This window comes from Morone saxatilis, unplaced genomic scaffold (assembly GCF_004916995.1).
Source record: "Morone saxatilis isolate NCDOM2014 unplaced genomic scaffold, NCSU_SB_2.0 Contig3, whole genome shotgun sequence".
In the NCBI taxonomy this organism is placed as follows: Eukaryota; Metazoa; Chordata; class Actinopteri; family Moronidae; genus Morone; species Morone saxatilis.
This window is the reverse complement of record NW_023339873.1, coordinates 4,098,978-4,115,863: the sequence shown is the minus strand read 5'-3', so window position 1 is coordinate 4,115,863 and position 16,886 is coordinate 4,098,978. Positions and strand designations below refer to the sequence as shown.

The 16,886-nt window shown below is 36.5% G+C and overlaps 1 protein-coding gene and 1 long non-coding RNA gene across 2 annotated transcripts in view; both read left to right on the top strand.

Moving 5' to 3' along the window:
• LOC118337164 overlaps nt 1-1,539 on the top strand; it is a 3,305-nt gene extending 1,766 nt beyond the window's left edge. The window contains exon 3 of the long non-coding RNA XR_004797140.1: nt 366-1,539. This is a non-coding gene — a long non-coding RNA (uncharacterized LOC118337164). The remainder of the gene's footprint in view (nt 1-365) is intronic.
• A 1,301-nt stretch (nt 1,540-2,840) lies between these two features.
• Nucleotides 2,841-15,362, top strand: manba (mannosidase, beta A, lysosomal). Its single transcript, XM_035674576.1, has 17 exons — nt 2,841-3,160; nt 4,433-4,527; nt 4,618-4,723; nt 4,827-5,000; nt 5,699-5,822; nt 6,731-6,900; nt 7,111-7,221; nt 8,079-8,230; nt 8,491-8,608; nt 9,538-9,624; nt 9,884-10,051; nt 10,199-10,417; nt 11,170-11,334; nt 12,101-12,245; nt 12,413-12,555; nt 13,316-13,573; nt 14,306-15,362. The coding sequence occupies exons 1-17, from the start codon at nt 2,945-2,947 to the stop codon at nt 14,528-14,530; spliced, it is 2,676 nt and encodes an 891-aa protein (XP_035530469.1). The 5' UTR covers nt 2,841-2,944; the 3' UTR covers nt 14,531-15,362.
• The last annotated feature ends 1,524 nt before the right edge of the window (nt 15,363-16,886 follow it).

Genomic DNA, 16,886 nt, shown 5'->3' with positions numbered 1-16,886 from the left:
TGTAATCTGTGTATGAGCGTAATTATTGCTTTTTGTGTTTAATGGCGGAGCATTTAGCAGCAGAATCTTCTGTGCATGTAAACACAGCCACTAACCCCAGCATGAAAAGGTTTTGTTCTTGTAAGACGTAGGTAAAGATGACATGTCAAAGAAACATTTTCTGTTCAATCACCCAGATTAAGAAGTTTAGTTTGTTCAGTGTCCAGTGTTTTGTTAGGAACTTGGCTTGCACTGTTTTAAAAAAGCAATGTGCTCAAGTGCATGTGCTTTAAATAAAGAGTAAAGAGAGTATTTATGGCAAATGTGATGAGTTCACTAATTTGTTTTGCTTGAGTTAATTTAGTTTTCCTCGTTTCTCTTTGCAGATACACCAGAACAGCAAAAGAATGGACAAACAAATACGCAATGTGATGGCATCGTTTGGAAAGCTGGTGGAAAATGTCGCTGTTTGGTTCAAACTAAAAAATTCCGGGATTTTGTTTTTTCTTTTTCACTTTTTATTTCTTTTCTTTATTTTTTTTTTAAAAATCAGAGCATTTTACCTCCCCCATCCCTCCCTCCCTCCTCCCTTTTCCACCTGCCGCGCTCATAAGAAGATAGTGTTTTCTCTCTAGGACACGTGCCAGTTTCTGTGAAGTTTCTACTCCTGTTTATTATTTTTTTATGGAGTTTAAAAAAAAAAAAATCATCATGGTTCTGAACACTTGTTTGAGCATGCACCAGTAAGAGTTATTTCAACCCAGGAATTGGTGATGTTAATCATTTTACTCTGCACACACTTGGTAGAATCTGATGCGACTGGTCTCCCGACGCCGAACCATTACAATCAACCCCACGATGATCCAGTCCGTCACACCCCGGCCGGATCCCGCAGGGTTGATAACTTACTGGATTTCTCGAGAGCACTTGTAGAGAAGCCTGTCTTTTGCTATACTACTAAATTCAGAATTTTTAAAAGGTGTCAAATTGGCAAAATTCTGGTGCATTTTATTTGAAGGTGGTTAAAAAAAGAATCAAACTAAAGGGGGAGGAAGGGGAGATGCCAATTCTCTGAAAGATTTTGGGGGAAACTGGTTAGTGGCTCCTGTATCTGCCTCCTGGTCTGATGGCAGTTACGTTCTTCTGATCATTAGTATAGGAATCTATTACCCGAGGAAAAGAAGTGTATCTTATTCCACTATCAAAGTGTGTGTACAGAGAAGCACAGCAGTATATATCAATGTTAAGGAAACAAAATATAAGAACTTCAATGTTGTATTTTATGCATGTTAATAAAGGTAGGCTATTATATCTGATATGTTTCTGCAGAAATTAAGTGGATTGTAAGGTTGGAAGTTGGAAAAATTTGGTTCCCCTCAAAGGCTTTCTATTTCTTTTTGTTATTTAGAAGCCAGTAGATGAGCTATTAGTTTTATGCCCACTCGAACACTGTCTTCTTGTAGCCCTAAAATATTGATGCAAAGCTAATGGTTGATAATCAACTTGTGGCTCTTGTTTCTTTTTACTTTTCCCTTCAATAAAGTTACTTAAACCATAAGATGATTCTGAGTTATGTGTTTTATTCAAGGCATTTTTTTTTTACATATTCACTTTAAATCATTGTTGGCAGTTTGAATATTTTTAGTTGCTGCAATAACATGACTGTTATTTTGAAAAATACAAGTATAATTTTTGTGTTTCCATGCAAAAAAATGTACGTCTTACATTTATTTATGGCTGGTTATAAAGAATAGACCTGATGTGGATGTTGAATAAGAGCCACTTCATCAGTTCAAATGTGGATAATTAAATCAGTTTCTTCTCATCTCTTCTGTGACGGCTCACAGCTCATTTTAGTGTTGCATGACAAGCAATACAGATAATTAACAAATTCAAAGATAAATTATGCCTTTTCTTCTATGATAATATGCTGTTTTTATAACACGCTCTTCAAACTGATGACTACATCAATAATTACAGACGTGATGTGTTTGTACAATATTGCCACAACAGACCATTAAACCTGTGTTCATCTGTACAAGATGATTAAACTATTTAAATCTTTGATCCACAACATGACAAAACTTTGACTTTAACACTGAAAAATACACAACTAATCTGAGTAATGTTCACTTTGTGGTTCTCAGTGACACTACAAACATGTAAGATGCATTGTTGTGAACTACCCAACATTATATAAAGTACTTCAAATTAACTACATCAGTAAAATGTGAGATACACATTAATGCTGCAGTAAAAGTACTAGTAGTAGTGTATAAATCGTATTATATACTGTCAATGGTGGAAATACTCTTACAAATAAATAACATAAAGAAGTAAAAGTACTCATTATGCAGAATGATCCATTTCATAATAATATATATCTTAATCCATTAATTATATTTTGAATCTGACTCTGCAAAGCTAACAAATCAATGTATTTGAGTAAAGTACAGTATTTTGAGTATAAATTAACATAAAAATGTAAATACACATATAAAGTACCTCAAAATTGTACTTAAGTGTACTTTTTTTCCACCACTGCTAAAGATATAATATAAAGTAAAACTACAACACAGACAAAAGACCACTTTTCTGCATAATTAGTGCTTTTTCTTTTTATATTTTAAGTGTTTTTGCATACTTTTACTTAACTTAATTGTGAATGCTGGACTTTTAAATGTAATGGAGTACTTTCACAGTGTGGTGTAAGTACTTTCACTGCCTCCACTTCTCGGGGTTACAGGATTATCTCTAAAATTCATATCAAATCTTAACAAATAAAAACGACCATGTGCAACATTTCTCCCGCCAACTCAACTGCAGTCAGCTGACCGCCACCTGCTCGTCACATGACCAAACAAGGAAGTGCCTTTGCCCAGCAATCACAACAACAAAACACAACATGCTTCACTTTTAAAAGAGTTATCCCGCCACTTACAATCACTCCAGCGGACCGAGAACGATGACTGCGTGTGGAAACAGTCGTGTTTGTGTTTTCGGTGTCTTGTTGTGTTTGTTTTCCGGAGTTTTATCCGGATTTTCTTCGGTATCGGATCAAAAACAAACTCTGAGTCTGAACGGAAAATGGAGTCTGTCAGACAGCAGCGGTTCTCTGTGTGTGCCCGCAGAGGTTCCTGGCTGTGTTCACTCAGCTCTGCAGCAGCAGGGATACATCCAGGTGGGCCCCTTTAATGCATTCATATGAGCATTATTATTATTATATATTAATGAATCAGTCTTCAGTGTGTGTTTCCTTCTTATTTCACGTTTTGTAAGTACAGCAGCAAGTTCTTTATGCAGCAAGTTCTTTATGCAGCAAGTTCTTGTATGCAGTAAGTTTTTTGCAGAGATTCTTTATGCAGTAAGTTCTTTATGCAGCAAGTTCTAGTTGTTAATAAAGTGAATATGACTCCTGTCAGCTTCAATGGTGAAATTGATTTGAGTGTATTTACTCAAGTTTTGTACTTGAGTAAAAGTTTGAAGTGCTTCTCCTGTCATACTTTATACTTTTCTACCTTTATTTGACAGTTATAGTTACTTTGAAGCTCAACTTTTTACATTCAAACCACATAATCAGTTTATATGTTAGTTTATATAAGGCTGCTGTTATAGATTAACACCAACACAGTATAAAACAGACAGAATAGGTCAAATAAACATAATCTTAACCAGCTGCAGCATTAAAATGTCTAATAAGTACTTTTACTTTCAGTACTTTTAATAAAAAATGTTCCCTAATACTTGTAATGCAGTATTTCAATGTTGATGGTATTGATACCTTTAGTAACATCTCAATACTTCTTGAATCACTTTTAATTAGGTAAATATTTATTGAATGGCTGTGGTCCTTTGTTTAATTTATTTTCAGTAATTAAAGACTCTTCTCGGGCAAAAGTTTGTTTTTGTCACCTGTTAATTGTCCTTTTTTTATGTGAAATAATGTCATTACATATGAAACTAATACAAGTAGAGAGAAAACAGAGAATTCCCCAACATCTAACCGGCCTCGTTGGCTTAAAATATCCACATATAACATCGTCTATACAGGACTTTATATTTTGCAAGGAATTTTGTATTAGTAGAGTGAAATCTGCAGTAGGGAATTTTGATCTATTTCTATGTTTTCAACCCGTCAACAATAACTATTTTATCTGCATTATCCCAGTATTTTAATGTTATTTTTGCACTCCTTTTAGGCCAAAGTATCTCAGGTTCAGTATCTCCTCTAGAAGTTCAAGAAGTAATTAACCAAGTACATTTATTTTTGGTGCGTGGCTAAAAATATCTTTCTTTCCTGAAATGAAATTAAAATTAAAATGTCAGGACATGCTACAGTATCAGCAGCAGCTGTCAGTTACAACAAACTTTGAACACATTTTACAACTATAAAATAATAGATTAAATAATAAATAGTAATTCCCTTCAGCTAAATCCTTCCCTCTGCTTTCAGGACCCGTATTTCAGGTTTAACGATGTGTCTTATCGGTGGATTGCCTTTGACAACTGGACATACACAACCACATTTACTGCGTCCACCCAGCTGAGGTCAGTATGATAATTTATATAAATTTTTACATTTACAAGCATTTTCTGCATCCTGATCCTGACTCATCTGTGTGTTCTTTGCATTAACAGGACCAAACAGAAGGTACAGCTCGTCTTTGACAGTGTTGACACTGTAGCAACGATTTGGCTCAATGGAATCATTGTCGGGAAGACAGACAACATGTTCCGCAGATATGTACGTTCACCGGAAAATAAGCATTTAACAATTCACTGTATACATTATCTTCTACTTAAATGCATCATTTGTTTGCTTTCTGTTATCTGTTTTTGGTGTGTAGGACTTCTCGGTCAGAGACTTGCTGAAGGACGGCGATAATGAGCTGAGAGTTAGCTTCTTGTCTCCAGTTCTTTATGCGTCTGAGCGGAGAAAAGCTCATTCTGCCTACAGAGTTCCTCCTGAATGTCCTCCAGATGTCCAGAAGGGGGAATGTCACGTCAATTTCATCAGAAAAGTAAGTCTGCCTCTACCGCGTGTTACCTCTCCTCTGGAAACCTGAAAGCTCCAAACAGAAGTCCAAACAGAAATATTTTAGTCCACCAGGTCCCAAATCCCACCACAGTTATTTTAAAACTGTTGTAGACATCAGTAATAAGACTGATTTCAATTAAAAAATCGGTCTAAAATCCAATAATCAGAATTTTAGGCCTCAAAAGGTCTTTGACTGGATTAATGAAGTTAATGTTACTTGTATAAAGTTCCACTTTTAGTATTAATTAGTCTTGATTTTAAATGTGCTTTGGGGAAAAAATGGTATTTATCAAACTAACAACTACGAAACAGACATGGAACCAATACTGGTTTTCCTTCATATCCTTCGTACTTTTAATTTTAGTGAAAAAGGTCTTAAATTGCATTCGTAATGGTCTTTAAAAAGGTCTTAAGTTGAACTTGTTGAAGACTGGAGAAACCTTATGAGAAGGCAGGGAAGAGGATGGTTCTGATGCTAAAAAATCAGGATGATCTCCGTCTGATTTGAGTTTACTGAGATCCTCATACTGAGGTTATTTTAACCCCAACCAGCACTTCATCATTTTCTGATGTTTACATTTTAATAAAGGAACTAAATATGCAGATCATCCTTTTAGAGCACTTACATTTAAACAGTATTTATATCACTGTACGTCTAAAACTCTTTCTGTGTTGTTGAAGGAGCAAAGCTCTTTCAGTTGGGACTGGGGGCCTTCGTTCCCCACGATGGGACTGTGGAAAGGCGTTCGACTGGAGGCGTTTGATGTCCTGCAGCTCCTCCAGGTTTCCTCTGTTCCTTTATACAGTACGTCTCATTTAATCAGTTAATATTTATCACCAAACTACAGAAAATAAGGAATACTGTTAAACGCAAACAGGGATGCTCTGAGGCAAGTAAATAAATTGTTTATCAGCTGCGTAAGAATTTATGTCATTTAGCCTCATTGATATAAATGGGGTGGACAAAATAATAGAAAAACCTGAATCAACACCTGCTTAAACCAACTGCAACAAAAACCTGAACATTATAACCTAATAAATGATTTATTGGAGGACTGTTGCATTAGACTGGATGAGGGTGGCAGTGGTATACCAGTACCGTGGTATACTGTGGGAGAGCCCTGCATGGGCCAAAAACTCCAGCCCTAGCCCGTCCCTCACCCGTGGTGTTAAAGCCCTATCCTGGCTCCAGCCCAAAAACTGTTTTTCAGCCTGACCTGGCCCGAGTCCAACACCAATTAAGCTCTTTCTGATCCCCACAAACACACACACAAACACACACTATGGGGACAAGGAAGGGAGAGAAGTTAAATGAGCCTGAGTTCGACCCAAGACCGCTCTATAAATGTTAAAATCCTGATGGGTTATCATACCGTATACGTTTGCTTATCTACAGTATTGAATTCTACCGTATTAGTGTTATTAAAAAATATAGGACATAACATTTTTTGAAATTATAATAAAGCTGTCACTGATGATGTAATACTGTTATACTGTCAGACAGTTATTGTACCATGAAAATCTCATACCATTGCAACCTTAGACCGGATGAGGTTTAACTAGTTGTACCTAATAAACTGTGTGTAGAGGGATTTTCTTTTTTTAAATCTTGTACACAAATATATAAATACAAATTATTCCTCCCAAAGTTGTATAACTGAGCGAATAATTGCATTTTTACTTAAAGCCTTTATAATCTGTTTGTCTGTCTAGATTCCAGCCTCTCTCAGTGGAGACTCCAGGTTGAGCTTCTTGTTGATGCGGTTCAGACGACAAATGGCCGAATCACGCTCTCCATAGCTGAGCTGGACTCAGAGCAGACCTTCCAGACACAATTTCTCCCAGGAAAGACCAAGAACAGCTTCACTTTACACATCAACACGGTACTGAGAGATTGTTGTGTACAGTGAAATTAAAGTTTCATCTTAAAATGTTGGTTACTTTTATCTTAATAACTGTATGTTGTGGCAACTGTGTGAGCAACAGTCCTACTAAACTGTATTGAAAGGTATCACTCTTGTGAGTGTGTTGTGACAGCAAAGACTCTTCTTTAGTATTAAATCTGTTTTAAGAGCTTTTTCTTCTTCTTCCAGAGTAGCCAGGTGAAACTGTGGTGGCCCAACGGACATGGTGACCAACCCTTTTACCATCTCTCTGTCGGAGGCTTTCGGGATGGGTTTTTAATCCTGAATACAAATTCTAAGGTCAGAGTTCACTGCCTGTCAACTCCTGTCCTTGTATTTTATTTAGGTATTTAACTGATGTGCAACAGTAGAATCAGCTTAAATTCCCAGTTTGCTGACATCAAAAGCTAATCATATCTTCACTTCTTCACTCTGAAAACAGGACAGATAATATGAGAAAGATGGAACTGCTTTTTATTTGTAGCTTCGACATTCAACAGGAGATGAGATAATTCTCATTGGCCAAGATTTTTTGTAAAAACTCATTTATAGATGTCTTACAGATGTAACTCACAAGGTGGGGCTGTAATAGTGAAACAGAGAGAAGTATCTTTCATGTTCCAGCCAGAGTATTTAAAATTCTGGTGTTGTTATGTACACCTTTCCGCCAATCTGATATGTTTGTTTAATACATCTTGAGTTTCACACTACATGACAAACAAAAAGTTCTTCCTCTACATCTTCACATTTAGAATAAAAAAACACTTTATTTCATTTCTAGACTAGTTTAGTAGTCAAAGTCCTATAGGAAATACAGGTATGAAAAGTCTAGATTATAATACACAGACACCACATCATACAGAATATCTATAAAGAGCCAATAAAACAGCTAAATTAAAGATAAACCTGACTCAGTCTGAAGGATTAACATATTTTTCCATCAACTATAATGTATATTACTATATACATTGATTTGATTAGTTCTGATTAACTGAAGTAAGGTTCTCCATGTAGGAAATCAAACTTATGAACTAAATTTAAACTGTACAGATGTTTTTTCAGGCTTGTTGAGGGTGGTCACATGTGCCGCAGAGACGAGACTGAATTGATTGACGTCTTTTTAGTGTTTCGTGTTTGATGAAAAATGTGTCCTGCAGGTGTATTTTCGCACAGTAGAACTTGTCCAGGAGCCAATTGTTGCGTCTCCAGGACTGAGCTTTTATTTCCGCATCAATGGGAAACCAGTTTTCCTCAAAGGCTCCAACTGGATCCCCGCCCACTCCTTCCAGGACCAACTCACCCCTGCTGTGTGAGTTTAGTTTGAAAAGCTGCTTTTTAAACTGTTGCACTTGAGTGCTGCCTGATGAGGGGAATACTGATTACTAATTATGATGATATTCTTAGGGAAACTACATCTTCTTTTTTCCTCCTTTCTGTGTCTTTGTATAGATTTTTTTTCTGACTTTGAATCACATAACAGGCGTAGAGTTTTGACCTTGTTTCAACTGCTGTGTTTCCGTTATGAAATACATTAATCCTGCCACTACCGGCTCTCTGCTTTTTCTACAGCTTAAGGAACTTGCTGCAGTCAGCTGTGGATGCTAACATGAACGCCCTCAGAGTCTGGGGAGGAGGAGTGTATGAACAGGACCTATTCTACAGCATCTGTGATGAGATGGGAATCATGGTAACTACTGTCATCCTCTAGTGATACCAGTATTACTTTACTTATCTATATAACCACTAAAAAATAACAAATCTCTCTATGAGACTTAACACTTTGTTAACAGGTGCTATCAGCAATATTTTAACAAAAATGAACCCCCTAAATCATTAAGCTGTATTTATTTTCATTATTATTATTAGTTATAAAACAGAAGACCATCATCAGCATAAAAAGAAATCGAAAGCATATTGAGGAGCAATGTAACAAAATGTTGGATACAATTCAGAATACTTTGTTCACAATGTGATTTTCTCAGTTTTTTTTAGATTGACAGTAAATTATGACTGAAAAAGATTCCTATGTTTCGCCCATGTGATTTAATTTTATCTGATTATTCTGTCAGATAACACAATTGGTATAATAATAATTAGTTAATTGATAATTGACATAACATAAATCTAGGACACTGTACATATGCTATAGTGAAACAAAATGTCAGTGTTATAGGATTTGTTAAAGTCTGAATGTGTGGAACCCTGTTTATTCACTGAATGTAACATGCATTTTGACAAAAAAAAAACAACAACAAACATCTGGACTTTGTTGCCAATGTGTTCCCTTATAAAAAAGAAGCCCTAAAATAATGTATATTTGTATATCTTGGTTTACTGTTTTATTGTGTAATGGGCTTATGGTCTTTGCATTATTAGGAGTACTTGTGTACTGTACAGTCCATATTAGCATTGATTCAATTTGTCTAGTGGGAAACATATTTTAACAGCCTGATGCAGATAAAAAGACTCACTGTTACATAGCGTTACAGAAGAAATTACAGTTTGAGGACAGATGACTGAATTTCTGTATGATTTCTGATTGCGTAACCCCACTATGACTCATGAACATACTGTAGAACAGATGGATGCTCAAACTGTTTAGTTATGTGTCTTTAGGTTTGGCAGGACTTCATGTTTGCCTGTGCGATGTATCCGACTGAGGACGACTTCATACAGACAGTAAGAGAGGAGGTCATCCAACAGGTGAACTGTGCATTTATTTTATTAAACTACTTAGAACCACATAGAAAGATTAAGATAATGGTATTTCAAGTTCAGTTTTTCTATCAAAGCACATTTTTAGACAAATTAACCAAACCAAAACCTTATTTGTCACCTTATTTGATTGTGTCACCACTGTCTGAAATGATAAAATAACAAACGGCATTTCAAGGCAGTTAAAGTTGTTGTTGCATCCTGTATCGACAGTAAATGTACCCTTGTCTTGTGTCTTACTCATCAGGTTCAGCGCCTCAAGTCTCATCCTTCCATAATAATCTGGAGTGGGAACAATGAAAACGAAGCTGCTCTGGCAACAGACTGGTTCAGCATCCCAGTTTCCCAGAGACCTCTGTATCTGAAGGATTATGTGACGCTGTATGTGAACAACATAAGGGCGATAGTTCAAGAGGTGAGGGTCAAATCGTATGTCATGTCAAAGGAAAGTTGTCAGGATTTATGTTTTAAAAGGTTACAGATCATTTGTTGAAGGTGTAATATTCGGTGTGGTGGTTTAGTGTCAGTGCTCCTTCTAAGAAGTGTCTAATATCTCCATCAGGAGGACCAGAGTCGCCCATTCCTCGTCTCCAGTCCGACAAACGGGGCCGAATCGGAGCAGGAAGGATGGGTGGCAGCGAACCCTTACGACCCTCACTACGGGGACACACATTTCTACAGCTACATCCTGGACTGCTGGGATTGGCGGAACTTCCCTCGAACGCGCTTCGCTTCTGAATACGGCTTCCAGTCCTGGCCTTCCTTCTCCACTCTGCAGCCGGTGACTGAATAAACCTTCCACTCATACTCCGTTCTTGATGATTTAATCAGAAGATTTGTATTAAGAGGATATTTTCTAGAGGAATCCTCTCGAATATTCGCTGGAGATAGTTTCAGACTTGATAGGATTCTGTCGCCTTTGTGCCAATTTTTAGCAGATTTTGATTGATGGGCCGTCCAAAACAAGAACAATAACTAATATAACAATAACTACAAATATATCTTTTTAAAAATTGTCCACACCACAACTGTAACAACCACAATGGAAAATTATGTTTTTGTGATCACAATATTGTAGTATGCAACTTATTAAATGCTCATATAACATAATTTTAGGGTCCTAAGTCAAACGGTCTTTAGTGCTGATGGAGTCTCTGAACTTGATTTGATCCTTACTTTTTTTTACTAAAATATGAATAAAAAGTGTCTTCAAAAGATGACAACTCTCGTAACTCCTCTAGTCTTTAAGAACTTTGTGAACCCATGTTTCCCTGAGGCAAGGATACAGTTGGACAACTACAAATACTACTGCTACTAACACTTATAATAATGATATTTGTTGTGTTTCACAATGTGAAATAGCCCACACTGTACAGAACAGATCAAATAAGATAAAACCGTGAAGGTAAAATAATTTAGATTTAAGATTGTGAAATTATTACAAAAAGCACATTAAAAAACAGGTGTTAATGGGTAGATGCTGTTTTTTTTTTTAGTTGGTGTAAAGTTTCTGTCTGTTTTGTGATATTTCAGGTTTCCATTAAAGAAGACTGGAGCTACACCAGTAACTTCACTTCCCATCGTCAACACCATGAGAATGGAAACCAGCAGATGTTACTGCAGGCGGGTTTACACTTCCACCTGCCAAACTCCACAGACCCCTTGAAAAGATTTACAGATACTCTCTACATCACTCAGGTAAACAGCTCTCTCCTCACGTCGGATACTTTAAAGCTGCACGGGGGCAAGTTTAATGCACAGGTTCAGTAGCTTCATATAGAAGAATATGGACTTCAGCACCTGCGTACGTAACATGAAAACTGTACATTTGTTTATCATCCTGTGACCACTGAGGAAACAGTGAGTTAGGTTGTCTTTTTTCTATTTTATTTTGACATCTCACAGTAGGAAAAGTACATAAAAATATGGCTGAATTCCATCTTAATTGCCAAATTAAAATAAAGAACACATCTTTTATCAACTTTCCTAGCCTTCTTTCAAGCCTACATGAGTATGTATAATTATTTAAGTCATGCTGCCTCTCTACAGAGAACTATAAAAAACATACCTAATACCTGAATATAATTTTAATATAATATAAATATGAATATAATTTGGATTAAGAATCTAAATTTAAAACAGGTTAATGGGCAGAGATCTCTTTTAATTCAGCTGAGCTTCAGAACAATTTCCTCTTTGTTGGGAGAAAAATATATGCTGAATAAAAGCTGAATAATCATCACAACTTTATAGTGTATTTTAGGCTATTTTGTGGCAATTACCTTAAATTTATGTTTAATATATATGTTTTTATTTAAAGTAGGTAATGGGTTTTAGTTTTTTTAAATACAGACTAAATCATTTGACAATATTAAAATGATCTGCTGTGCCAAACATGTTAGGAACACTTCCTGTAAACCATCCAACCGATGATTTAAAGACTGCGATCATGTTTCCTGTGCAGGTCATGCAGGCTCAGTGTGTGAAGACTCAGACAGAGTTTTATCGGCGCAGTCAGAGTGAGATCATCGAGGGAAAAGGTCACACTATGGGTGCTCTCTACTGGCAGCTCAATGATATCTGGCAGGCGCCTTCCTGGTCATCGATCGGTGAGTGAACACCTACTCAGTAGACACTCCTGCATTCAGCACTTTGTAGAGATTTAGCACTGGGAAAGTGGAGGTTTATGATCAATTTAATAACTTCTTGCTTATAATCAGAGGTCACTGTTGCAAAACTAATCGCATATTATGTTCTTGTGTGTCTGTGTGTGCAGAGTTTGGTGGGAAATGGAAAATGCTGCATTATTTTGCACAGAGCTTCTTTGCCGCCGTCCTTCCTGTCGGCTTCGAGGATGACGACACGTTGTTCATCTACGCTGTCTCAGACCTGACTCATGACCTGAAGCTCAGAGCTGTGGTACGTTTCCATTGGTAAACTGTCTTTACATTACATTCGTTTCAGTCAGATGAAACTCTAAATGACAAACTGGAAGTGCATCTCTCCAACTCAGTAAGACAGAGAAGGTGTTTACAGTTGCATCGTAATGCAGTGCAGACAATAAAACCAGAATAAAACATAACAAATTAATATAAAACAGGATTACAAAGCAGATATGTCATTGAATTTTTGTTGTTACTGTTTCATACATTACTTTGGTTCTCATTTCCTCCCTGTGTAGTTCCTGTTAACCTCTGCTTTTTTTAAGGTTGTCAGTGCAGAAATTTATCAAAATAAAAATAGAAAGACAGTTTCCAAAAGTACATTTAGCACTAGAGTTTTAACAATGTGGGTTTTGATGACCTGTACTGTATATTTTTAGATTTAAGCTGCTAACATGTGATTGAAATGAAGATTTTCAGGTTCAATCCTAGACACAGAAACAAAACTATTAGCACTCAACACCTAATCTAAACCATCTAAACCAATTATTTTTGTTGGTTTAAAAAAATATAAAGTTTGTTTCAGTGTGAAAATTTATCATTAATTTAGCGTTTAAAAAAAAGTAATTTTATCCACATTCTATGATTCTAATAAAAACGACATATTTTTGCTCAGCCTTACATACAATTTAGAAATGTAAATTTAAACTTCATAACTGGTTAATTCTATATAAATGTGTGTGTTTAATATTGTTCTGATACATCAGCAGAAACAGGTCTGTTCTTTTGTCGATCAGGTGAACGTGTACTCGTGGACTGATCTGGATCCTGTCTGCACGCTGAAGTCAGACCCGCTCCTGGTCCCCGGAGGCAGCGCCACGGCCATTTTTAAACAGCTGGTCGCCGCCCTGCTGGCAGGATGTGGACGCTGCACTCGCCTCACCTGCCTGCTCACCTTCCACCTGGAGGACAGCAGCGGCCAGCAGGGTCCCACCAACCACCACTTCCTCTGCTCACCCAAAGACGCTCAGGGACTCCAGAGACCAAACATCACAGTGAGACACATTGTTGAAATCTCACTTTACTACTTCTATCTATTTATTTATTTATACAGAGATTAAGCATTGTATGGAAGCACTGGTGTGAGTCCATTAATGGAAAGTGTGCAGGGGAGCGACACATTGATGATAATAAAGTTACTGGATGGCAGGGATACTTTTAAACAATGACATTGGGTTAAGTTAATGAACAAACTAAGAACTAGGATCCCTGATGTGGCAGAATAAGATGACTTTAATGTCTAGCTTCTGTGCACTGCAGAGAGAAGTTGACAAAGATATAATAAAACTGAGTTTTCAGGGCACTTTAGAGAGTATTTTAAAGGTATTTCCCCCATAAATTTGTCTAAGATGAACAAGACTGAAGCAATAGCGGTCAGATAAAGGTAGTTCTTTACAATAATAGACGACTCTCCTGATTCCTGAGCTTCACTTTTATTCAGCTGATAAACTGAGGTAATGAATTTCAGAGAGAGACAAATAAATTCCAAATCATTTCATCAAAAACAGTATGTTCAATGCTGATCTGACTTTATTTGAGTGGCATTTTTGCCCTCATTAGTAGAGTGTTAGTAGAGATACAGACAGGAACTGTGTTAAGAGAGTGAGAAAGGAAAGACGAGCAACAAAAACATCGTCAATCAGACTTGGACTAAAGTGGACACTTAAAAAATGTTGTTTACTTGCTGCTGATTGCGTCATGTGTCACTCGTGTGTGTTTCCCTGCAGGCCGAGGTACAGGAGGATAAGACCGGCTACACAGTTACCCTCCACTCTGCCTCTGTTGCTCCTTTTGTCTGGCTCGACATGGGAAACATTCCCGGACGCTTCAGCTCCAACGGCTTCCTGATGGCTTCTAGAAACAGGACGGTCAGTTTTACCGCATGGCGTCCCACCAGCGTCGCTGAGCTGTCCAGATCCCTCACCGTCACATCTTTAAGGGACATATACTGACCTGAGACCAGTCCACAGACGGACAAAGTGGGACTATACTGTAACTGAGATAACTAAGATACTATTACTGAGATTGGTGGATTCTTGAGTGTCAGAAAGATATTTTTGTACTGAAACTGATGAAGTCGATCCTTTTTCTAAATGTTTAAACTTGTTCTCTTGGCAAACAATCAACAGAAAAGCCTCAGAAAATGTCTTAGTCCATCGTGGGACATTAAAACAAAGGATAATTTTAAGTGTGTTTGCAGCTCTTGACAAACGGGTGACCCACTGTATTAAATCACTATCAGCTATCACACAATGGGGTTTTACTTGAAGCACTCATTCACACACAATCCACCAGATAAAGGAAGGATAAGTGTAACGACCAATACAATATTGATAAAGGTTGAACAGGTCAATATGAGCCTGGTTTAAGACCTCTTAATCTCCCACATCTTAGATCTTTATCTACTGAAACTGATCATTAATTGATTGCTCTTTCACTATCAGGACAATACATTTTCAGTATTAACAACGACATGAATCAAACTCTTAAGATCACGTCCTGCACTACTCAGTTGTTTGCTATTCTAAACAGGGAACATTGAATCCGAACTGGGTTTGATTTTTACAGATTATTGTGTTTTTGTGAACTTAAAAAAATAGTTTTCTTTTGTGTGTTTTGCTTTTTTTGCACATCTCTGAGATAATTCACCGAACAAAGATTAATACTTGACATCGTGGATGTGTTTGTACATTACTGTCCAACATATGTTTTATATTTGTACATAGTTGAACAAAATGTGTGAAGCTTTCTTTGTGACATTAAAGTATTTTATTCTGTTGATCATCCGTGTTATAAAAAAGTCCTAATTACATCAGTTGTGCTTATAAAAATCAGACTTTATTGATCCTCAGTGGAGAGAATTATGTGCGTTATCTATGTGCACATAAGACAGAGCAGATAAAGACCCAAAAAGGATAAAAACAGTGACAAGAATATTTAAAGGAGACAATAAGTAGACAAAAACAAAACAATAAACTGAAGTTATAATAATCTGTATACAATAATAACCTAGATTAACACAGTAAGACTAAGATTTTACATATCAAGTTAAGTAGTTATGAAGAAAACTTACTCATTCTGAAGACATTTGTATATTTTCTGTGGCTGATGGAGGAAGAATTCACATCCTTAAATAAAATTACTGATAGTTACAAGTGAAAGTCTTTTTATTTAAAATGTAAATATATATAAGTATATTTCTTAGTTACATCCCACTACTGAAACAAACTATTGATGGACGCTGTTATGGAAAAATCTAACATCCAACTCATTAGGATTATTAGTGTTACTCACACATCCTCCAACCTCATAGGAGTGCAATACTAAGGCGCTGGAGTTTTCCAGTTTTCCAGTTTTTTACAGTTTTCTTATTAACGCTTTAATTAAACTTAACTGAACATGTAGACACATATAAACTGTTACACTTAAGTTATGTGTATATAATAGTTCTATGTTTATGTTTACCTATGTTTGTTCAGCTTTGTTGTCCTTGTTCTTAGCCGTAGGTTAATATTTGTGTAAATACATTGAAAACAAATAGTATTGTGTACAGTTTTAAACTGTTTAAAATAATTTGCCCCAGTGCTACCTCACTTCTATATGACTTTAATTGTCTGACTTAGCCTCCTGATATTATATGATATAATAATGTGCCATGTAAGGCAACTTTTTAACTTTGTTTTGAAAAGTGCTGTATAAATAAAGTTTAAGATGAGATAAACTGAATTGATCCCACACTGGGCAAATTAGAAAATACACATTAAATAAAATAATAGAATAGAAAAATATAATAAAAATAGTTTAGAGGAAATATAGGCCATAATATATGTATGTAAAACAGCAAAGTAAAGTATTAAATAGGCTGCAAAGTGACTGTTATGTTGTCAGACGTTAGAGACATTATTATATCATCATCATTATTATTATTATTACATACTTTGCTGTAATCTTTGTTTGGCTCTTTGAAACTGCGTTGACCACCAGCGGCCACAAGGTGGCGACAAAGACATTTAAACACAACCTCACGTGTTTATGAGGTTTTTAACTTCCAGCTGTTTTCATAATTGAACCGGAGACGCAGCTGTACACTGACTCACACTGAGTTATACAGCCGGCCTGTTTGTCCCCATTCACACAGTCACCTTTCACACACACACACACAACACACACACACACAGGAGGGAGACCCTTACAAGTGTGTGTGTGTGTGTGTGTGTGTGTGTGGGTGTGTGTGTGTGTGTGTGTGAGGACGTTGCATACCAAGTGAGAAAGTCAGTCACAAAAGAAAGCATTGAGTGCACGCGGTCG

Bases quoted from the DNA above. Each gene is read 5' to 3' on its own strand.
- manba (XM_035674576.1), top strand. From the start codon at position 2,945: ATGACTGCGTGTGGAAACAGTCGTGTTTGTGTTTTCGGTGTCTTGTTG. The intron at 6,901-7,110 runs GTACTGAGAGAT...TTCTTCTTCCAG, and splicing joins TCACTTTACACATCAACACG to AGTAGCCAGGTGAAACTGTG. The intron at 10,052-10,198 runs GTGAGGGTCAAA...TATCTCCATCAG, and splicing joins TAAGGGCGATAGTTCAAGAG to GAGGACCAGAGTCGCCCATT.